The sequence below is a fragment of the Eschrichtius robustus genome, chromosome 20, assembly GCF_028021215.1.
Source record: "Eschrichtius robustus isolate mEscRob2 chromosome 20, mEscRob2.pri, whole genome shotgun sequence".
NCBI classification, from domain to species: Eukaryota; Metazoa; Chordata; class Mammalia; order Artiodactyla; family Eschrichtiidae; genus Eschrichtius; species Eschrichtius robustus.
In genome coordinates, this window is record NC_090843.1 from 45682015 (window position 1) to 45706374 (window position 24360).

Genomic DNA, 24360 nt, shown 5'->3' on the forward strand with positions numbered 1-24360 from the left:
GTGGGAGGGTGGTGAGTACAACAGCTTTCAAAGTGGTTGGTTGGAATTAAATTTGCAGATAAATATGCATTCTGCATTTTTATTTTTGGAGGTAGTATAGTATAAGAAACAGAGAGAGTTTTGGAGCCACTAAAATCTGGATTTAAATGCAGGTTCTACTACATCCTGGCCATATGACCTTGACAATTAATCTCTCTATGTTTCTTCATCAAGAGTTAGAGGCTCAGCATATTCAACTCATAGGACTGTTGTAAGGATAAGGAAATAATGTAGGGGAAATATCTAAAACTGAAAAATATATCAAATAAAATATTTTCCTTCTCCTTTAAATGTTTCCTTACTCTCAGTTGGGTTTTAAACTCCTAAAAGTAAGAGGTTATTCTTTACAACCTCTCTGGAGCATTTGGTACCAAGAAAAGAACCACGATCTAGTTGTCACTCCTTTGGGCATCTTCCTCCAGACTGGGGACCCAATAGGGCTCTCTGCTACTTTACTAAGTCCTGAGATGACTCATTTTGGGGGCATGCTAGCTCTCCATTCCTTGTGCCCTGCTCAGAGGGTCCCAGTAGTAGGTGATGTGCAGACTACATGAGTGGCATTATCCAAGTTTCAGTGTGTGTGGTAGACCACAGGAAGCTTGGTTGGAGTCCTGGAGTGAGGTGAGATGGGGGTTGGAGCCAATCACAGGGAAGAGGGAAACGTGCCCTTTGAGGAGAGAATAGGGGATGGAAACAGTGATGAGGAAGTAGAGAAGCAAATATAGACAATGATATCTGGAGTTTCAGCTGTGGAGTGGATGGTAGCTGGATTGAAATATGGAGTCAAGGCATAGGTGTGTGACAAGGGGAGGATCCAGTAGTAAGGGAGACATCTACGGTACTGGAGATAATAATTGGAGAAGTCTTTCATTAGAAAAGAAGAATGTTAGTGGAGGGGTTGGACTTAAATAGGAGTAGGGAGCATTTTATTTTTTCCATTATTACTGGGGATAAAGCAGAGTAAATGGATACACATATATGGGGGTAGAAGAGGAGGACATTTTTGCAAACTTGCAGTTCTTTTCCTAGTGAAGGATAGATGAGATAGACGGTGAGACCTGAATGGTGGAAGTTGGAGTGAGAGGTAGATGAGATGGGGAGTTGAAGAAAGATAAGTGGAAATCTTGGTTGTTGGGAGAGTGAATTTTCTGGGGGAAGTGTGGTTAGATTTCCAGGCAGTGTTGAGTGCCTGGGCTGGTCCCAGGGAAAAGGATGAGGAAGAAACAGAGGACATGAATGGTGATGGATGATGAAAAAGAGAGAGGGTCCATAGATTGGGGTTAAATACTTGTTGGAGGTAGAGGTACTAATGTAAGTGAACTAGAAATCTTACACAGAAATAATGACTCAGGTTTGATAATGCTACAGAAATCATTTTATTAACAAGAAAGATAATTTTGAAAGCAGTCACCTCATGATTCCTCAAACAATTGCCAGAATTCAGCACTTAAACCAAGTTATTTTAGATCCACATCCTGTGATCCTGGGGTCAGTAAGAAAGCACAGCTCTTAGAATAAAGATGACGTTTGGGAACAGTTACTGAAGGAGACCAAGTTTCAATTATCATCCAAAAAGATAATGAGCATTTCAAAGAAAGGAGCATTTGGTACCAAGAAAAGAACCACGATCTAGTTGTCACTCCTTTGGGCATCTTCCTCCAGCCTGGAGACCCAATAGGGCTCCTAAAATACAAAGGTAATTATGTCACTTTCCAGAAATTCCTGCTCTTTCCTACCAACCAGCTTTCTCCACAAGTCACCCAGACTTCAGTGAGCAGAGGGGCAGCTGGAGTCCCTTCTGGGCTGGCAAAGGCCAGCAGGAACTCATCCTCCCCGTAAGCAGCTCTCTGTCTTATACTCACGGCTTGAACAGCGGTGCAAACGTGTCCACAACCATTGCTGCAGCATTTTTGTCCCAGGGGACAGAATTCATCCCCTCTGCACATTTCAACACAAGTTCCAAACGATCCTTTTGGCAGCGGTGGACAAGTTCCAGGTTTCTGTTCATCTGAAAAACAAAACAGTCTTGCCAGAACCCAGGCTGGCTCTGTAGAAGGGAGTGGGACCCAGTGCTGAGAGAGAGCAAGCTGAAGTGTCTCACTCCCTGATGGACCTTTAGCCTCTTCCCTTCTTGATGCCCCCAATCTTTCCCCCTTCTAAACCTTAGAGGCACACAGTACTGTTTTGTGTATGGGAAAACACACTGATGACCAGCAGCTGCAGCATCTTGGGAGAAGAGGAGAGAGCCTTGCCTTTAACCCCCTTCTTTTTGTTCCAGCTGAAACTAGATAATTAAATCCCAGATCACAAACAGAGCCAACTTCTCACCAATTCTATGCGCCTTCAGGTGCCAATGAACACTGAGTCCCACGGTGTGAAAATCAGACTGGGTACTAATACCACCACCAGCCTTACTTCTAGTATAGGGCTCTGATGACTGCATTTGGAAAGAAATATTAGATAAAAGACAAAAGACCAGGTTTCAAGTTTTTTGTTTTTGTTTTTTTTAAAGGGAGTTCCCTGCTGGTCCAGTGGTTAGGACTTGGCGCTTTCACTGCTGCGACCCGGGTTCCATCCCTGGTCAGGGAACTAAGATCCCCAATCCAGTATCTAGTGCTACTCAGAATGGGTCCCCTGACCCAGCAGAATCAGCATCCCCTGGGAGCTTGTTAGAAATTCAGATTCTTGGGCCCCACCCCAGACCTACTGAAACAGAAACTCTAGGGCTGGGGCACAGCAATCTGGATTTAACAAGCCTTCCCCCCGGTCATTCATTTAAAAAAACAAATTATTTATTATTTATTTATTTTTGGCTACATTGGGTCTTAGTTGCGGCACACGGGATCGTTCGTTGCGGTGCGTGGGCTTCTCTCTAGCTGTGGTGTGCGGGCTTAGTAGTTGTGGCGGGCAGGCTTAGTTGCCCCGTGACATGTGGGATCTTAGTTCTCCGACCAGGGATCGAACCGGTGTCCCCTGCATTGCAAGATGGATTCTCAACCACTGGACCACCAAGGAAGTACCCCTCACAAGGTCATTCTTATGTGTGTTGATATGGGAGAACCCCTGCTGCATATCACCCCCCAAAACAGTCTACCCTATTGAGTTAGGGTAGACTAACTAACGTGGAAAATGCAGGCTGGATATCACTCTTGTGAATCAAGTGAAATGGTGGTTGACAATTGTCTATTCCATGTTGGGCAGAGATCTCCTTCATCTGTGGGGTTTCCTTACATACTCCTCCGTCCCCACCCCCCCCACCCCAAAACATCTAAGTGTGGTCCTTGATCCTGAGACAATGTAGAGATGTGTTAGCAAGCTGTTCCTTGGATGATACACCCAGTCTTAACTCTACAGCCTCCCTAGTTCCCAGACCACTTTGGTTTTTGTTTGTTTGTTTGTTTGTTTTTTGGCTGTGCCACGCAGCAAGTGGGATCTTAGTTCTCCAACCAGGGATCGAACCCGGGCCCCCTGCATTGGAAGCTTGCACTCTTAACCACTGGACCGCCAGGGAAGTCCCTCCCAGGCCACTTTGATGCACCCACCAAACTTACAGCAGCAAAGATCAATCCTAGGCTTTCAGTCAAGAAAGTAAGGGAGTTGAAGGTTCTGTGGGGAAAGAGTACCAGCCAGCCATGGCTGGCAAGAATCTGCCTGGGCAGGCGTACATACTGGTGGACTGAATGAATGGACCTGTGTGTTTCACACTGGTGTGGACGTGTGTTTGGGTGTGAGATATCAGCTAACGTGTTCATAACCGTGTTCTTTCCAGCCCTTGTTGAAGAATAATTTGGTACCTTAACGTTATTTCATTTTTGTTTTAAGAGTATTTCCAGCTTTTTCAAGTTTACAAATACTTCTAAAGCAAGATATTATTAATCTGTCTTCATGGTCTTCTAGACTTGGGAGAATTCTATTCTTTTCTAATTCTCCCAGAGGTTAGTAGTGGCCCCAGTATAGCCGCCTCCTCTCTCTCTGTGCAGCTGGCCTGAGAGCCATTATCCTGGCAGGGCTAAGCATTCAGTTAGTCAGGGACGTGGACGGCTGGGCTTGCAGCGCTTACCTATGTTTCTGAAGGGTACACAGATATGGCCACATCCAGTGTTGACACACCAATGCCCTAGAGCGCAGTCCCAGGATCCTTGGCATTCCTCCACACAGATACCTACTGGTAGAAAAAATTCAGCCGAAAACTGTTAAGCCTGACAGGATAACAGGGGAGGGCTGTGAGAAAGTTTGTTTGTTTAAACTTTTATCCAATTCAAAAAATATAGACAAGCTATCTACCTATTTTGCACTATCATAAAAGTAGTACGTTTTTATTTTTAAAACAAAAAATACTCAACTATATTAAGTAAAAAGGAAGTTTCTCTTTCCCTCAACCCAACCAGTCCATTTCCCAGGAGATATCTACTATTTCCTGTAGCTCCTTCTGGAATCTTCTCTTTGCTTTTACAAATATAAGTACAGACACATCAATAACACACATATATACATACACAATGCGAGTAGATGTTTGTCTGTTAAATTACAAATACGTGGAGGGAGGCTGTAGCTTTTTGGGTGTTGAAAGGTGTCTTCATGAGGCAATATAGCAATCTATATCAAAAGCTTTCAAATGTAATTTGGCCATTCTACTTTTAGGAATTTATCCTAAGAAATATGATTTAGCTCAAGGACATTTATCTTGTCCTTGTTATTAAAAAGTAACTCAAAATGATAGATTATCTAATTGTATAATAGTAGAAGAAGGCATGGAAAGAAGGCATATCCACATACTGGAAAACAATGAAGCTTTTTAAAATGTGTGATAGAATTGTGTTTATTGATTAGGGATGGGCTACAACACCATATTTGTAAAAATCATATATCCTGGATTTTTGTTTGTTTGTTTATATCTCTGTTACTATGAGATCTTTAAGGACAAAGACTTCTCCTTAACTATCTCCCAGCACTCAGCACAGTTCCAGACATGCAGTAACCACAAAATAAACATTTATTCCTTGTTAAATCTGAAAAAATGTATCTGTGTGTGTATGAAACATGGAAGCTTTTATTTTAAAGGTTAACGTGGTTATCTGGGTAATGGGATCGTGGATAATTTATCTTTTTAATTAGTAGTATTTCTGAGGTTTTTTTTATAATGAACATTATTAGTTGTATAACAAAATAAAAGAAGTTTCTGTGCTCAAAAAGTCAGGACACACAGGTCTGTGACATGCTTTTCCCTCTGGAAGGACAAGCCTGAAAGCAGAGACCCTGGAAATTAACCATCTACGGAAGGGAGGTCTGGGCAGAGCTAAGCACACAGTCTCTCTGTGTTGTGCGGGGTTTGGGGACCTGGGCAGGGCTGTGTGCTTTTATCTTTGTCCTGGACTGAAGAGCAGGCTCGATTACATCCCTTCTTGATACATTGTTCTCCAGCCCCACAGTCCGAGTTTCCTTGGCAGTGATCCACACAGGTTCCTAACATCAGAAAAGGCTCAGTGAGTTGGTGGAAATGTAAATTGGTGCAGCTGCTGTGGAGAACATTGTGGAGGTTCCTCAAAAAACTAAAAATAGAGCTACCATATGATCCTGCAATCCCACTCCTGGGCATATATCGGGAGAAAAACATGGTCCGAAATGATACATGTTCGCCAATGTTCACTGCAGCACTGTTTATAATAGCCAAGACATGGAAGCAACCTAAACGTCCATCAACAGAGGAATGGATAAAGAAGATGTGGCACATATATACAATGGAATATTACTCAGCCATTAAAAACAATGAAATGCCATTTGCAGCAACATGGATGGACCTAGAGGTTGTCATACTGAGTGAAGTAAGTCAGACAGAGAAAGACAAATATCGTATGATACTGCTTTTATGTGGAATCTAAAAAGAAATGATACAAATAAACGTATTTACAAAGCAGAAATGGACTCATAGACTTAGAGAATGAACTTATGGTTACCAGTGGGGGAAGGGTGGAGGAAAGGAATAGTTAGGGAATTTGGGATTGACATGTGCACACTGCTATATTTAAAAAGGATAACCAACAAGGACCTACTGTATAGCACAGGGAACTCTGCTCAATATTATGTAAAAACCTAAATGGGAAAAGAATGTGAAAAAGAATAGATACATGTATATGTATAACTGAATCACTTTGCTGTACATCTGAAACTAACACAACATTGTTAATCACCTATACTCCAATATAAAATAAAAAATTAAAGAAAAAAAGAAAAAGAATAAAAGCCTCAGTGAACACAAAGAAGCCTTAGGTGTGGGTATCTGGAAGCTACCATACACATGGCGGAGATTAGGCAATGGACCCACTTATACATGGTATATATCACACAGTGTAATGGAGAATGAAACAGGACATATTATAAACATAAGTATATATTAGCATATTCATAGAGGACATTGAAATAATGTTTACCCAACAATTAATGGTGATTATTCAAAGGGGATAGAACTGCAGGCAGATTTAGCCCTTTTTGTTTAGTCTATGACATTTTAATTTAGGCAAGAAATGTGTAACTTTAACAAACAAAGAAACATATATTAAGAAAATAAAGAAAATTCAGAGAAATAGGCTTCAGCTTTTTGGCCAAAGCTGTTGATCAGCAGGAAAACGGAAGAAGGATTTTCATACTCACAGAGCAATTCCTGTGTGTGACAGTTGCACACACAAGAAAGAGTTGTTGAGATATGTATCATTCCCATTTAAGACATGAGGAAATAGGAGCTCAGAGAACATAAATGACTCGCCCACAGTCCGGGCTTGTGAGTGGTGGTTCTGGGGTTGGAACCCGGGAGGACCTGGCCCCAAAGTCCATATTGAATCAATACCTTCTCTGTGACTCCCCAACAGACATGTATGCCCTCGTGGCTTCTTGGATTGGTTCTGCTGGGGCCTCATATGCCTGAGGGTCCAAAGTGTCTTTTGGGAGGCACAATGACTTTTTTGGGGGGCGGGGGAGGTTAATGGTCAGCCTTCAGGGTAGGAACCCATAAACACTTGAGGAACAGGACTTCCCTGGTGGTCCAGTGGTTAAGACTCTGCACTTCCAATGCAGGGAACCTGGGCTCGATCCCTGCTCAGGGAACTAGATCCCTCATGCCACAACTAAGAGTTTGCAAGCTGCAACTAAAGATCTGCATGCCACAACTAAAGATTCCGTGTGCCACAACGAAGACACAGCGCAGCCAAATTAATTAATGAATTAAAAACAAACAAACAAACACTTGAGGAACTATGCTCATCCCTGACCTCCCAGGCATCTGTTGCAGACCAGTGTAACCTTTCCCATGCTGACCACCACTGCACCTACAAAGATGGCTTTCCTCTCCTAGGTGTATAGGGTGGCATTCTACCTACATGGTTCCCAGTTTGGGCCTCTCTCACCAAAGAAATGGTGCTGGTTCTCAGCCTCCCAAACGCTGGTACCTCCTGAGGTCTCCTGCTGTTTGTGACACCATCCCAGATGCACTACCAGCAGCCAACACCAGGGGTCTCCAGTGGCTCAAGTCCACCACGTGACTAACTCTATTGCCTCCTCTTCCCTTCCTTGGGATTTTAGAGGGATGAAGGTACCACGTACTTAGAAAGGCAGAGGAGTAACTGATCAAAGGCTCATTGAGCAAAAGCCACCTTGTGTCACTGAAGCTGTGAAACCGAGTGACGTGAAGAAACCATTAAAGTCACCAGATCCAGGATGAGGTCCCTCTGTCATCCTGACCACAGCAGAAGCACAGCCTGGTCCTTTCCTTGGCAGTGAAGCTGAGGGTGTGCTTGCAAGGTGCTCATCGTAACCAGTGGCCTTTTGGGTCAAAGGAATGTCTTTAAGTGACTTGACTGATTTTGCTACTTGTGCTTTTAGAGTCACATATCAGTATCAAGACCTTAATTATCACCAACTTACATATAAAGAAACCATATTGGGCAGGAAAAAATTCAGCCTGAGGGAGCAAAGGTTTGGTCTGGGGCACTGCTTGAGGGCAAATTTGGGGAACAGTTGGGGGTGTAACTTGTTAAGGGACCTCTCAAATTTTCTTCTTATCCAGCTGTGCAGAGAATTGAGCAGAAACGTTGCTAGGAAGATTGGGGGGGTGTGGGGGGGTGGGTGGTAGGGTGCCCTGAAAGAGTGAGCCAAATTAAAGAGAATGTGCAACCAAAGCCTTTTTAGGGGACGGGGAGTGGGGCCACCCTGCTGTGTGCCCCTGAAGCAGAGAGCAAGAGAAGGAAGTGTCAAATCCCAGCAGCCTGCAGGGAAACTGACACCATTGATCAACAGTGAGACTGACATCCCTGTGGCTTTGGGAAACCAAGCTAATGTGGGCACCAGCTCGCCTCCAGTGAGTCTGGCTGGGAGACCTTGGGTTGGGGCTCTGGTCAGAGGTCCCCAGACCTGATGGGAGGAGAGTTCAGGTCCCAGGTTTCCAGCTCCTGGTTCCTGTCTTGAGGATGGTATAACCCCTGCATGCACTTATTCTCTGGTCTGGTGGGACTGTTCCGTGAATGAGTTCATCTCCCGTAAGATTTCCAGAGCTTTGACGTTAAAGGAAGAAAAGAATAAATAATCTCTGCAACAACTCTGCCAGCTGAGCCAGTGCACAAACACCAGCTTCCTGTAGCATCTATTTCTTCTCCAGGATAGATTCCTCATTTGAAATGTGGAGTTTCTTACACAAATAATTGGAGAATAGAGGCTGATCATATCCAACAAACTATGTGCCCAAGCTAAGAGTCTCATCTGTTCTTTTCCGATTTTTATTTCATTTTTTTCTTCTGGGTGACCTGAATTAAATTAGCCAGGTTTAGGAGGAAATGAGGGCAGAGGAGGAGTGGATGCTAAGATTCTTTTTGCTTGTCCCAGCTCCCATGAGTTCTGCCACAGGGCGGCCCCATGCAGTGAGTCACTGGTTTTCTGAGCACATCTGCTTCTCCAGATGTTTATACTGTGAAAAACGTGTTAAGGAAACCTAACTCAAAATCGGAGCAAGGAAACCACGAAGGAAGGGCTCTCACGCAGGTACCACTCATGGCAGCTTGCGCCCTCCAGCAGGAAAGAGGAAGATCTCCTGTTGCCGGCCGACCGGGAGCCGCCCTCGCCTAGAGCCAATGAGAAGCTACCACCGCTTCAGACTCTCACTTTCCTCCAATGAACTTCTGTACGAAACAACCCCTCCCAACTTCCTCCTGTCCTTTGTAAAAGCACGCTCTCCTTTGTTCTCCAGACTTGCCCGTGGTTTGCCACATTTTGCTCGTCTCCAATTGCAACTCCTCTGCTATTCTCGAATAAACTCAATTTTGCTGGCTGAATTGCTTACCTTTTTCTTTTAAAAGGCTGACAGTACTATATACATTCATATATTTCATTTAATCCTCACACAATGTAGTAACGGAGATACTATTTTCTGGGTTTCCTTGATGAGGAAACTGGGGGTTAAAAATATTACATACATTTCCCCAGTGTCCCCAGAGCAACGTTTTGAAATAAAGTCCTAATCCCATGCGGTGTTGCCTCCTACTTAACAGTATTTCCTGTTACTCCGTTCTTTTCCCTACCATTAATTTTTTTTTTAAATTATGTGCTAGGGTCAGGGCCAAATACATGATCTACATTAGCGCATTCAGTGCTCACCATACCCTCTGCGATAGGTGTTGACCCATGTTGCAGCAGAGGAACTCGAGGTAAAGTAACTTGCCCTAAACCCCACTTTGGTGAGCTGCAGAGGTGGGATTTGAAGGCTCCGGAGCCCTGCCCTGCACCTCCCACTCTGCCAAGCACCGAGCCGGCATCAATCCTGACTTAGCCACTCACTGGTTTTATAACCACAAGCAATTTAAAGTCACTTAAACCCAAGAAACCTCAGTTTCTTCATCCAGGCATAATAAGGAGGTACATAATATCTAGTGAGAAGAACCAGCATTGAGGTATTGCTTAGAATAGCAACAGTAAACAAAATAACAAAACAAAATCCCACCTGAAATGTCCACTAGAAGGTGATTTACTGAGGTGATGTAGTATATTCTATATGGTGGGATACAGTAAATTAAATTAATTAATTAATTAAATTTATTAAATATGTGAAATAAAGTAAAATGAATTGTATTGTGTTGACAGTGAAAGATGCTCCCAACAAAACTTAAGTGACAAAAAAGTATTTATGGGGAGAGGATTAACCAAGATGGCGGAGTAGAAGGACGTGCTCTCACTCCCTCTTGCGAGAGCACCAGAATCACAACTGGCTGCTGGACAATCATCGACAGGAAGACACTGGACTTCACCAAGGAGGATACCCCACGTCCAAGGACAGAGGAGAAGCCACAGTGAGACGGTAGGAGGGGCGCAATCAGAGTAAAATCAAATCCCATAACTGCTGGGTGGGTGACTCACAGACTGGCGAACACTTATACCACAGAAGTCCACCCACTGGAGTGAAGGTACTGAGCCCCACGTCAGGCTTCCCAACCTGGGGGTCCGGCAACGGGAGGAGGAATTCCTAGAGAATCAGACTTTGAAGCCTAGTGGGAATTGATTGCAGGACTTCGACAGGACTGGGGGAAACAGAGACCCCGCTCTTGGAGGGCACACACAAAGTAGTGTGCGCATCGGGACCCAGGGGAAGGAGCAGTGACCCTGGGGGAGACTGAACCAGACCTACCTGCTGGTGTTGGGGGGGTCTCCTGCAGAGGCAGGGGGTGGCTCTGTTTCACCGTGGGGACAAGGACACCGGCAGCAGAGGTTCTGGGAAGTTCTCCTTGGCGTGAGCCCTCCCAGAGTCTGCCATTAACCCCACCAAAGAGCCCAGGTAGGCTCCAGTGTTGGGTTGCCTCAGGCAAAACAATCAACAGGGAGGGAAACCAGCCCCACCCATCAACAGTCAAGTGGATTAAAGTTTTACGGAGCTCTGACCGCCACAGCAACAGTCAGCTCTACCCACCACCAGAGCCTCCCATCAAGCCTCTTAGATAGCCTCAACCACCAGAGGGCAGACAGCAGAAGCAAGAAAAACTACAATCCTGCAGCCTGTGGACCAAAAACCACAGTTACAGAAAGACAGACAAGATGAAAAGGCAGAGGGCTATATACCAGACGAAGGAACAAGAAAAAACCCCAGAAAAACAACTAAATGAAGTGGAGATAGGCAACCTTCCAGAAAAAGAATTCAGAATAATGATAGTGAAGATGATCCAGGACCTCGGAATAAGAATGGAGGCAAAGATTGAGAAGATGCAAGAAATGATTAACAAAGACCTAGAAGAATTAAAGAACAAACAAACAGAGATGACCAATACAATAACTGAAATGAAAACTACACTAGAAGGAATCAATAGCAGAATAACTGAGGCAGAAGAACGGATAAGTGACCTGGAAGACAGAATGGTGGAATTCACTGCTGCGGAACAGACTAAAGAAAAAAGAATGAAAAGAAATGAAGACAGCCTAAGAGACCTCTGGGACAACATTAAACGCAACAACATTCGCATTATAGGGGTCCCAGAAGGAGAAGAGAGAGAGAAAGGACCAGAGAAAATATTTGAAGAGATTATAGTTGAAAACTTCCCTAACATGGGAAGGAAATAGCCACCCAAGTCCAGGAAGCGCAGAGAGTCCCATACAGGATAAACCCAAGGAGAAACACGCCAAGACACATAGTAATCAAAGTGGCAAAAATTAAAGACAAAGAAAAATTATTGAAAGCAGCAAGGGAAAAACGACAAATAACATACAAGGGAACTCCCATAAGGTTAACAGCTGATTTCTCAGCAGAAACTCTACAAGCCAGAAGGGAGTGGCATGATATAGTTACAGTGATGAAAGGGAAGAACCTACAACCAAGATTACTCTACCCGGCAAGGATCTCATTCAGATTCGATGGAGAAATCAAAAGCTTTACAGACAAGCAAAAGCTAAGAGAATTCAGCACCACCAAACCAGCTCTACAACAAATGCTAAAGGAACTTCTCTAAGTGGGAAACACAAGAGAAGAAAAGGACCTACAAAAACAAACCCAAAACAATTGAGAAAATGGTCATAGGAACATACATATCGATAATTACCTTAAACGTGAATGGATTAAATGCTCCAACCAAAAGACACAGGCTTGCTGAATGGATACAAAAACAAGACCCATATATATGCTGTCTACAAGACACCCACTTTAGACCTAGGGACACATACAGAGTGAAAGTGAGGGGATGGGAAAAGATATTCCATGCAAATGGAAATCAAAAGAAAGCTGGAGTAGCTATACTCATATCAGATAAAATAGACTTTAAAATAAAGAATGTTACAAGAGACAAGGAAGGACACTACATAATGATCAAGGGATCAATCCAAGAAGAAGATATAACAATTATAAATATATATGCACCCAACATAGGAGCACCTCAATACATAAGGCAACTGCTAACAGCTATAAAAGAGGAAATTGACAGGAACACAATAATAGTGGGGGACTTTAACAGCTCACTTACACCAATGGACAGATCATCCAAAATGAAAATAAATAAGGAAACAGAAGCTTTAAATGACACAATAGACCAGATAGATTTAATTGATATTTATAGGACATTCCATCCAAAAACAGCAGATTACACGTTCTTCTCAAGTGCGCATGGAACATTCTCCAGGATAGATCATATCTTGGGTCACAAATCAAGCCTCAGTAAATTTAAGAAAATTGAAATCATATCAAGCATCTTTTCTGACCACAACGCTATGAGATTAGAAATGAATTACAGGGGAAGAAACGTAAAAAAGACAAACACATGGAGGCTAAACAATACGTTATTAAATAACCAAGAGATCACTGAAGAAATCAAAGAGGAAATCAAAAAATACCCAGAGACAAATGACAATGAAAACATGATGACCCAAAACCTACGGGATGCAGCAAAAGCAGTTCTAAGAGGGAAGTTTATAGCTATACAAGCCTACCTAAAGAAACAAGAAAAATCTCAACTAAACAATCTAACCTTACACCTAAAGAAGCTAGAGAAAAAAGAACAAACAAAACCCAAAGTTAGCAGAAGGAAAGAAATCATAAAGATCAGAGCGGAAATAAATGAAATAGAAACAAAGAAAACAATAGCAAAGATCAACAAAACTAAAAGCTGGTTCTTTGAGAAGATAAACAAAATTGATAAGCCATTAGCCAGACTCATCAAGAAAAAGAGGGAGAGGACTCAAATCAATAAAATCAGAAATGAAAAAGGAGAAGTTACAACAGACACCGCAGAAATACAAGGCATCCTAAGAGACTACTACAAGCAACTCTATGCCAATAAAATGGACAACCTGGAAGAAATGGACAAATTCTTAGAAAGGTATAACCTTCCAAGACTGAACCAGGAAGAAACAGAAAATATGAACAGACCAATCACAAGTAATGAAATTGAAACTGTGATTTAAAATCTTCCAACAAACAAAAGTCCAGGACCAGATGGCTTCACAGGTGAATTCTATCCAACATTTAGAGAAGAGCTAACACCTATCCTTCTCAAACTCTTCCAAAAAATTGCAGAGGAAGGAACACTCCCAAACTCATTCTATGAGGCCACCATCACCCTGATACCAAAACCAGACAAAGACACTACAAAAAAAGAAAATTACAGACCAATATCACTGATGAATATAGATGCAAAAATCCTCAACAAAATACTAGCAAACAGAATCCAACAACACATTAAAAGGATCATACACCACGATCAAGTGGGATTTATCCCAGGGATGCAAGGATTCTTCAATATATGCAAATCAATCAATGTGATACACCATATTAACAAATTGAAGAATAAAAACCATATGATCATCTCAATAGATGCAGAAAAAGCTTTTGACAAAATTCAACACCCATTTATGATAAAAACTCTCCAGAAAGTGGGCATAGAGGGAACCTACCTCAACATAATAAAGGCCATATATGACAAACCCACAGCAAACATCATTCTCAATGGTGAAAAACTGAAAGCATTTCCTCTAAGATCAGGAACGAGACAAGGATGTCCACTCTCACCACTATTATTCAACATAGTTCTGGAAGTCCTAGCCACGGCAATCAGAGAAGAAAAAGAAATAAAAGGAATACAAATTGGAAAAGAAGAAGTAAAACTGTCACTGTTTGCGGATGACATGATACTATACATAGAGAATCCTAAAACTGCCACCAGAAAACTGCTAGAGCTAATTAATGAATATGGTAAAGTTGCAGGATACAAAATTAATGCACAGAAATCTCTGGCATTCCTATACACTAATGATGAAAAATCTGAAAGAGAAATTATGGAAACACTCCCATTTACCATTGCAACAAAAAGAATAAAATACCTAGGAATAAACCTACCTAGGGAGACAAAAGACCTGTATGCAGAAAACTATAAGACACTGATGAAAGAAATTAAAGATGATACCAACAGATGGAGAGATATACCATGTTCTTGGATTGGAAGAATCAACATTGTGAAAATGAGTATACTACCCAAAGCAATCTACAGATTCAGTGCAATCCCTATCAAATTACCAATGGCATTTTTTACGGAGCTAGAACAAATCATCTTAAAATTTGTATGGAGACACAAAAGACCCCGAATAGCCAAAGCAGTCTTGCGGGAAAAAAACGGAGCTGGAGGAATCAGACTCCCTGACTTCAGACTATACTACAAAGCTACAGTAATCAAGACAATATGGTACTGGCACAAAAACAGAAACATAGATCAATGGAACAAGATAGAAAGCCCAGAGATAAACCCACGTACCTATGGTCAACTAATCTATGACAAAGGAGGCAAAGACATACAATGGAGAAAAGACAGTCTCTTCAATAAGTGGTGCTGGGAAAACTCGACAGCTACATGTAAAAGAATGAAATTAGAATACTCCCTAACACCGTACACAAAAATAAACCCAAAATGGATTAGAGACCTAAATGTAAGACTGGACACTATAAAACTCTTAGAGGAAAACATAGGAAGAACACTCTTTGACATAAATCACAGCAAGATCTTTTTTGATCCACCTCCTAGAGTAATGGAAATAAAAACAAAAATAAACAAATGGGACCTAATGAAACTTCAAAGCTTTTGCACAGCAAAGGAAACCATAAACAAGACGAAAAGACAACCCTCAGAATGGGAGAAAATATTTGCAAATGAATCAACGGACAAAGGATTAATCTCCAAAATATATAAACAGCTCGTGCAGCTCAATATTAAAAAAACAAACAACCCAGTCCAAAAATGGGCAGAAGAGCTAAACAGACATTTCTCCAAAGAAGACATACAGATGGCCAAGAAGCACATGAAAAGCTGCTCAACATCACTAAATATTAGAGAAATGCAAATGAAAACTACAATGAGGTATCACCTCACACCAGTTAGAATGGGCATCATCAGAAAATCTACAAACAACAAATGCTGGAGAGGGTGTGGAGAAAAGGGAACCCTCTTGCACTGTTGGTGGGAATGTAAATTGATACAGCCACTATGGAGAACAATATGGAGGTTCCTTAAAAAACTAAAAATAGAATTACCATATGACCCAGCAATCCCACTACTGGGCATATACCCAGAGAAAACCGTAATTCAAAAAGACACATGCACCCGAATGTTCATTGCAGCACTATTTACAATAGCCATGTCATGGAAGCAACCTAAATGCCCATCAACAGACGAATGGATAAAGAAGTTGTGGTACATATATACAATGGAATATTACTCAGCCATAAAAAGGAACGAAATTGAGTCATTTGTTGAGACGTGGATGGATCTAGAGACTGTCATACAGAGTGAAGTAAGTCAGAAAGAGAAAAACAAATATTGTATATTAATGCATGTATGTGGAACCTAGAAAAATGGTACAGATGAGCCGGTTTGCAGGGCAGAAGTTGAGACACAGATGTAGAGAATGGACATATGGACACCAAGGGGGGAAAACTGCAGTGAGCTGGGGATGGTGGTGTGCTGAATTGGGCGATTGGGATTGACATGTATACACTGATGTGTATAAAATTGATGACTAATAAGAACATGCAGTATAAAACAAACAAACAAACAAAACAACTAATACTAAACTTTCATTGGGTTGTTTGTATGGAAATATGTTAATATAAATGTTTCAGACATTACATGAAATTTCTAAAAATCTTATATGTTCTGGTATAATGTTATAACTCATAATCCTAGTTATTACTTTAAAATGTATATCTCAGAAATAACTGATTTTCTTGTCAACTGCATTATTATGAACTTTCATCAAATCTTTAACTGTGGTCATTTTTAAGTCTTTTGTCATTTACAGACAGTTCTGGGTGTACTCTGATGCTTTTGCAAATATGTTCCTATAAAAGGGTTTCATCTTCAAGAACTTCATGGAAAAGACTGACAAGTACAGGTTTCTGGTAACTGACTGTACTGCTGAACTGAATGAATAAACATTTTCAGAACTCTAATGAAAAACTGATGAACTCATAAAATGCTAACAAAAGATCAAGATAAAAAAAAATTAATTACATGGGACTGAGTGAACTGATGATGATGAGTATAATTTTTGTGACTTTCTGTCTGAATTAAAAAAAAAAATCCCACAAGGACTCAGAGGCAAAGAACATACAAATCAATTTTCACTGCAAAGTAAAGGAGCTGTTACAGTGGAGGATTACTGGACTGAATGTCAATATTATGACATAGTATGAGTGTGTTTCATGTTTGGTAATTGCAATCATTGTTGCTTTTGTTGTGGTCATCCATGTACAATGCTTGGTGTCAGTCTATTTATCTCTTGTAAAAATAAAATACAGTGTGTGTGTGTGTAAAAAAAAAAGTATTTATGGAATGGCTTTTTTGGGTTAAAAATATAATAATAGTAAATATTATTAATATTTATGTAAATACAGATAATAAGTATAATGCTGTGGAAGTGTTCATTATTTTCTAGACCGTCAAAATATTATGATTATATAAGTATACCATATATATAATGATCATACCATAATCATAGTATATACATATATACACATATATAGGCTCATCAGTAGTTTCTGATTTTATATAATGAGCTTCACTTGTAGAAAAAACAAAGGGAAATGATTAAAGGTCTTTTTAAGGGGTCTTTATTAATGACATGCTGGGCACATGGCTCTCTCACCTGTTTTTCCCCTGTAAGGGCAAGAGTGGAGGAAGAGCCCCCAGGAACAGTGATGGGTTTCTGTCCCATTTCTGATCAGCAGCACAGTTTTGGAAAGGCCAGGCAGGGCTAACCCTGGCACAGCTGGCTGGGGAATCAGGCAGGGCTCCTGGTCTTACCTACTTCGGGGAAGGTGGAGCAGACTCGGCTACAGCCCCTCCGGATGCACCGTTTCCTGGCTCCACAGTCCCAGTCTTTCCAGCACCGGCGCTCACAGAGAGCTGCCAGAGAAGATGCATCAAAAACTGAAACCATCTCCACTAAGATCAGGAACAAGACAAGGCTGCCCACTCTCACCACTATTATTCAACATAGTTTTGGAAGTTTTAGCCACAGCAATCAGAGAAGAAAAAGAAATAAAAGGAATCCAAATTGGAAAAGAAGAAGTAAAGCTGTCACTGTTTGCAGATGACATGATACTCTACATAGAATCCTAAAGATGCTACCAGAAAACTACTAGAGCTAATCAATGAACTTGGTAAAGTAGCAGGATACAAAATTAATGCACAGAAATCTCTGGCATTCCTATACACTAATGATGAAAAATCTGAAAGTGAAATTAAGAAAACACTCCCATTTACCACTGCAACAAAAAGAATAAAATATCTAGGAATAAACCTACCTAAGGAGACAAAAGACCTGTATGCAGAAAATTATAAGACACTGATGAAAGAAATTAAAGGTGATACAAATAGATGGAGAGATATACCATGTTCTTGGATTGGAAGAATCAACATTGTGAAAATGACTCTACTACCCAAAGCAATCTACAGATTCAATGCAATCCCTATCAAACTACCACTGGCATTTTTCACAGAACTAGAACAAAAAATTTCACAATTTGTATGGAAACACAAAAGACCCCGAACAGCCAAAGCTATCTTGAGAAAGAAAAATGGAGCTGGAGGAATCAGGCTCCCTGACTTCAGACTATATTACAAAGCTACAGTAATCAAGACAGTATGGTACTGACACAAAAACAGAAATATACATCAGTGAAACAGGATAGAAAGCCCAGAGATAAACCCACGCACATATGGTCACCTTATTTTTGATAAAGGATGCAAGAATATACAGTGGAGAAAAGACAGCCTCTTCAATAAGTGGTGCTGGGAAAACTGGACAGGTACATGTAAAAGTATGAAATTAGAACACTCCCTAACACCATACACAAAAATAAACTCAAAATGGATTAAAGACCTAAATGTAAGGCCAGACACTATCAAACTCTTAGAGGAATACATAGGCAGAACACTCTATGACATAAATCACAGCAAGATCCTTTTTGACCCAGCTCCTAGAGAAATGGAAATAAAAACAAACATAAAAAAAATGGGACCTAATGAAACTTAAAAGCTTTTGCACAGCAAAGGAAACCATAAACAAGACCAAAAGACAACCCTCAGAATGGGAGAAAATATTTGCAAATGAAGCAACTGACAAAGGATTAATCTCCAAAATTTACAAGCAGCTCATGTAGCTCAATATCAAAAAAACAAACAACCCAATCCAAAAATGGGCAGAAGACCTAAACAGATCTTTCTCCAAAGAAGACATACAGATTGCCAACAAACACATGAAAGAATGCTCAACATCATTAATCATTAGAGAAATGCAAATCAAAACTACAATGAGATATCATCTCACACCGGTCAGAATGGACATCATCAAAAAATCTACAAACAATAAATGCTGGAGAGGGTGTGGAGAAAAGGGAACCCTCTTGCACTGTTGGTAGGAATGTAAATTGATACAGCCACTATGGAGAACAGTATGGAGGTTCCTTAAAAAGCTAAAATAGAACTACCATACGACCCCGCAATCCCACTACTGGGCATATACCCTGAGAAAACCATAATTCAGAAAGAGTCATGCACCAAAATGTTCATTGCAGCTCTATTTACAATAGCCAGGACATGGAAGCAACCTAAGTGTCCATCATCGGATGAATGGATAAAGAAGATGTGGCACATATATACAATGGAATATTACTCAGCCATAAAAAGAAACGAAATTAAGTTATTTGTAGTGAGCTGTATGGACCTAGAGTCTGTCATACAGAGTGAAGTAAGTCAGAAAGAGAAAAACAAATACCGTATGCTAACACATGTATATGGAATCTAAAAAAAAAAAAAGGTTCTGAAGAACGTAGGGGCAGGACAGGAATAAAGACGCAGACATAGAGAATGGACTTGAGGACATGGGGAGGGGGAAGGGTAAGCTGGGATGAAGTGAGACAGTGGCATGGACACATATACACTATCAAACGTATAATAGATAGCTAGTGGGAAGCAGCCGCATGGCACAGGGAGATCAGCTCGGTGCTTTGTGACCACCTAGAGGGGTGGGATAGGGAGGGTGGGAGGGAGACGCAAGAGGGAGGAGATATGGGAATATATGTATATGCATAGCTGATTCACTTTGTTATACAGCAGAATGTTTAAAAAATAAAAATAAAAAATAAAAAGGGCTTCCCTGGTGGCGCAGTGGTTAGGAATCCGCCTGCCAATGCAGGGGACACGGGTTCGTGCCCCGGGCCGGGAAGATCCCACATGCCGTGCAGCGGCTAGGCCCGTGAGCCACAACTACTGAGCCTGCGCATCTGGAGCCTGTGCTCCGCAACGGGAGAGGCCGTGACAGTGAGAGGCCCGCGCACCGCGATGAAGAGTGGCCCCCGCTTGCCACAACTGGAGAAAGCCCTCGCACAGAAACGAAGACCCAACACAGCCAAAAATAAATAAATTAATTAATTAATTTAAAAAAAGAAAAAAATAAAAATAAATAAAAAAATAAAAATAAAAATAGAAAAAAAAAAAAAGGAAGAGGGTGGACAGGAATCACGGTAAGGTGAGAAAAAGAAAAAAATATATTTGGTTCATTCTTTAGTTTCCTCATCTGTAAAATGGACGTGAGATGAATACCTACATCTTTCATACCTCAAGTTCTCAAGATTAAACAAAATAATGTATTTTGAAAAAGATCTGGCACAGAGAGGTTGCCAAATATGTGTTTTTCACTCTTTTCCCATCATGTGGGATGCCAACGTATGGCAAAGGACCTTTGAAACATTCCCTAAAAACAATATTTCATAAACATCTTTGAAGTTGTTTTTAAATTGCATGTAATTTAAAATTAAAATATATCCAGCATTTTGAAGTTTATGAAACTTTTTGACATAAACAATACATCCTCACAAAAGCAAATTGGCCAAGTATCTTTGGAGTTAAAAAAACACGCATGCCCTTTGAGTCAGCAATATCATTTCTAGCAATGTTTCCTAAGGAAATAATCAAGTTATAAACGGAACCATTTAGTTCCAGGGGAACCCTTTGATAGTAAAATATTAGAGAAGTTTGAAAGCCCATTGGTCAAGAAGTAGTAAACAAAATGTGGTACATTCACAGTAAAAATGCTTTGATGTCTTTGAAAAAAATAGAGTTGTAGAAATATGTCCATGCTCGTAGCAAGCTATTCACTACATATTATTGAGAGTAAAAAGAAAAAAGGAAAGTTTAAAAACGTTTGCGGAGGGTGAGGCCATGATTAGTTGGCGCCATACCCCCTGAGTATATTTGTGGAAGGATATGAACATACATGTAACTATGTTTATCTCCTGGGAATAAGATTACAGGCACATCTTGCCATCAATTTGTTCCATAGTCCCTGACTTTTCTGTAATAAATACGTATTCCTTGTGAAAAATTAAATGAGATTTTTTTTTATTTTTTAGGATTCGCATACTTGAAAATGTTGGGATAAAGGTTCTGAGACCAACCTTTCCCTCAAAGGGCAAGAACAGAGGGACACCTCAGGCATTCGGGTGTGTTTCTCTGGGTGATCACACAATTGTGCAAGTTCAGATTACACCAAGCTCCTAATTCTCCCAGGATAGGCTGGGATGGAGAAAGTCAGGACCCACCTATTGGAACCTGTGGGGAGCAGATGCGCGAACAGCCACGCTCCACGCATTCTCTTCCTCTTCCACAGTCCCTGTCTTCTAAACAGTCATACAGACACATTTCTGGCAAGAGGAAAGACGCAGTTAAAAGCTTTGAAGTCTTACGATTAGAAAATAAATACTCTCAATGCCTTTACAATATCTTTCAAAAACCATCAGTTCCCTAGAAATAAATCTAACCAATTATGTGCAGAAAACTACACTATATTACTAAGAAAAAAATTTAACTGTCTTATAAATGGAGAGAGACGCCATGTTCATGGATGAAAAGATTCAGTGTTATAAAGATCTCAGTTTCCCCCCAAATTGAAATTTCATACAATCCCAGTAGAAATCGTGGAAGGATTTTTCACAAAAATGGATAAGCTGATTCTAAAAGTTTTTATGTAAGTTTCCCAAACCAACAATAATCAGGATAAGAATCAAGACAATTTTAAACAAAGTTACAGGACTTCAGGGTGGTTGGATTAACTGGACTGTCCATATGAAAAAAAGGAACTTGCCCCCTACCTCACACCACACTACAAACTCTGTTCCAAATGGGTTATAGACCGAAGTGAAAGGTAAAGCAATAAAGCTTCTAGAAGATACTATAATAGATAGCTTCATGATCTCGGGATAGGCAAATATTTCTTAAATATTACAGAAATATTACTGACCATTAAACTAGATAGGTAGATGGAACCTCATTAAAATTAGGAACTTTTCTTCATTGAATGACACCATTAAGAGAGTGAAAAGAAAAGCTACATTGGGAGAAAATGTTTATAATACATATATACGACAAACAACTTGTATCCAGAATCCCTTACAAATCAATAGTAACAATTGATAACCTAATAGAAAAATGGGCAAAAGGATTGAACAGACATTTCACAAAGGAGAAAGTTAGAAGTTGTTACAAAAAAATGTCAGATTTTGGGAAGGTGGTTTTAATTGTGTAGGTTGGCATAATTTTTGAATCTTCTATAATTTCCCCTTAAAAAGACACAGAGCAATCAAAATAGCAAAATTCAAAACACATAGACAACAAAACTGCGGAACAAGGTATCCCCTCAAACTCCAAAATATGAGTGGATGGAAGGAGACATACCACTGTCATCTACCACACCAGTGAGGTATCTGCATCTGTGCAGAAATCTGCAGGAAGCAATGAGGTGACTGATGGAGAAGACTGGGGACATTGTTCCCATGGGAACTTCCTGAGGAATGTACTAGAGATTGATCATCAGCCAACCAAAGTACTGGAGAGACATCAAAACGGGGACTAGTAAGGCCATTAGATATATACTTACAGTAGAATTAAGCCTTAATAATGGTCTATGGATAAAGTCTATGAAATAGCTATATGTTTTGACAATATACCTATTAAAAATCGGGGAGGGGGAAGGAAAGAACATAGGAAAAGCAGAGTAAGCTTGATAAGTACCTTAATATGATTAAGTGGGAATGAAAGGATATTGCTTAAAATCAGCTGCTGGGGGTAGGGGAGTGGGGAGGAAGGAAAGAAGGAAATTAGCTAATTTCATTATGACTATTACTCATAGTAGGAAACCTATAGATAATAACAAAAAAAGGGGGACCAAGGGTGGTACTCAAAGGTCTTAGTTTAAGGTAACTAATAGAACAAAAACCGAAACCCTTTCTAAATGCAAAACATATAGTAAGAGAGAGGGGAAAGGAGAGAGAGATTACACAAATAAAACAGATTATATAACAAAAGACTATGTATCTAACAAAGATATCTACAACAGTAAATAAAATAACAACCAAAATGGTAAGATAAACTGCAGGTATCTCTTTTAGAGATACATATCAGATCCAACCCAATCTGATAAGGGGAATGGGAAACGCAGGGTGATCGCTCATTTAGATCAAAGGAAATGCATCTGATCAATGCCGAATCTCCACTCTGCAGTGGGGACATGGCAGCTTCCGTGCCAAACCATCCCCAGGTCTAACACTGGGCTCTGTACCTTCTCTGCTCTCAGGGAGGATCCCCTCAGCAGCCTCACGGTTGGAAGTAGGTGTCGGAACACAGGCCACCTCCAGCCCCCCGACGATGAAAGCCACCAGAACAAAGATGGTGCCTGTCTTCATGTTGGCCTTTATGTGATGCACAGGCAGAACCCAGCCCCATTTTATACTCTCAGTGCCACCAGAAAGGAGGGTGGGGCAGGAGGCAGAAGAGCTGGAAGAGTATCAAAATATAAGCCCTCAAAGGAGTGCCCTCAGATGTTCTAGTTTCCTTGTTCTATTTTGCAACTGATTTCTCAGATTAGGGAATGGTTTCTCGGAGATGCAAGTGCCTAACGGGAGAGCTTGGGAACATTTTTTAGCCCTTCATTCATTGCTTCATCACAGCTTGCCCCTGGTTTCCCTGGTGCCTTTGGGAACTGTGGTCAAAGAAAAGAATTTTCTTTGTGTAAATTAGAATTTCAGAGTGCGAGCTTACATTATGAAGCCAGGTGCTGTTTGTCAGGGCTCATCTGGGGTGTCCTGCAGGACCGGTTACACAAGGATGGTGAATATATGCTTTGAGTGGTTCCCAGGGCTGAGGGTGGAACCACAATGGTAGTCATGTTTAAAGATCATAAGCTGGGACTTCCCTGGCGGCGCAGTGGTTAAGAATCTGCCGGCCAAGGCAGATTCGAGCCCTGGTCCGGGAAGATCCCACATGCCACAGAGCAACTAAGCCCGTGTGCCACAGCTACTGAGCCTGTGCTTTAAAGCCCGTGAGCCACAACTACTGAAGCCCGTGAGCCACAGCTACTGAAGCCCGTGAGCCTACATCCCGTGCTCCACAACAAGAGAAGCCACCACCATGAGAAGCCCACGCACCGCAACAAAGAGTAGCCCCCGCTCGCTGCAACTAGAGAAAGCCCGCGCACAGCAACAAAGACCCAACGCAGCAAAAAATAAATGAATAAATAAATAAATTTTTAAAAATAAATAAATAAAATAAAGATCAGAAGCTGGGCAGGGCCCTTGGGGGTTGAGAGACATGGTCCCTCTTGGTGACTGGTGTTCTCTGAGCCTATTCTGCTCCATACCAAGAGGTTCCTGGACAGAAGGCTGTGTGGGTGAGCTACATGAGCAGAGCTACAGGAGAAGGACAACTAAACTTTCCACAGGGGCCTGTGGAAGGAGCCCGCCCTCTTTCCTATCCAAAGATTCTCAAA

The 24360-nt window shown here is 41.1% G+C and overlaps 1 protein-coding gene across 1 annotated transcript; it reads right to left on the reverse strand.

Annotated features, from left to right (window-relative positions):
• Positions 1-1505: 1505 nt before the first annotated feature.
• LOC137755567 (WAP four-disulfide core domain protein 3-like) lies at positions 1506-23278 on the reverse strand. Its single transcript, XM_068531769.1, has 6 exons — positions 23194-23278; positions 21140-21241; positions 17340-17441; positions 4100-4201; positions 1902-2047; positions 1506-1722 (listed from the first exon to the last, which is right to left on the reverse strand). The coding sequence occupies exons 1-6, from the start codon at positions 23276-23278 to the stop codon at positions 1669-1671; spliced, it is 591 nt and encodes a 196-aa protein (XP_068387870.1). The 3' UTR covers positions 1506-1668.
• Between the last annotated feature and the right edge of the window lie 1082 nt (positions 23279-24360).

Bases quoted from the DNA above. Each gene is read 5' to 3' on its own strand.
- LOC137755567 (XM_068531769.1), bottom strand. From the start codon at position 23,278: ATGAAGACAGGCACCATCTTTGTTCTGGTGGCTTTCATCGTCGGGGGG. The intron at 4,202-17,339 runs GTAAGACCAGGA...TTCTACCAGTAG, and splicing joins CTCCACCTTCCCCGAAGTAG to GTATCTGTGTGGAGGAATGC. The intron at 2,048-4,099 runs GTAAGCGCTGCA...TTTGTTTTTCAG, and splicing joins TGTACCCTTCAGAAACATAG to ATGAACAGAAACCTGGAACT.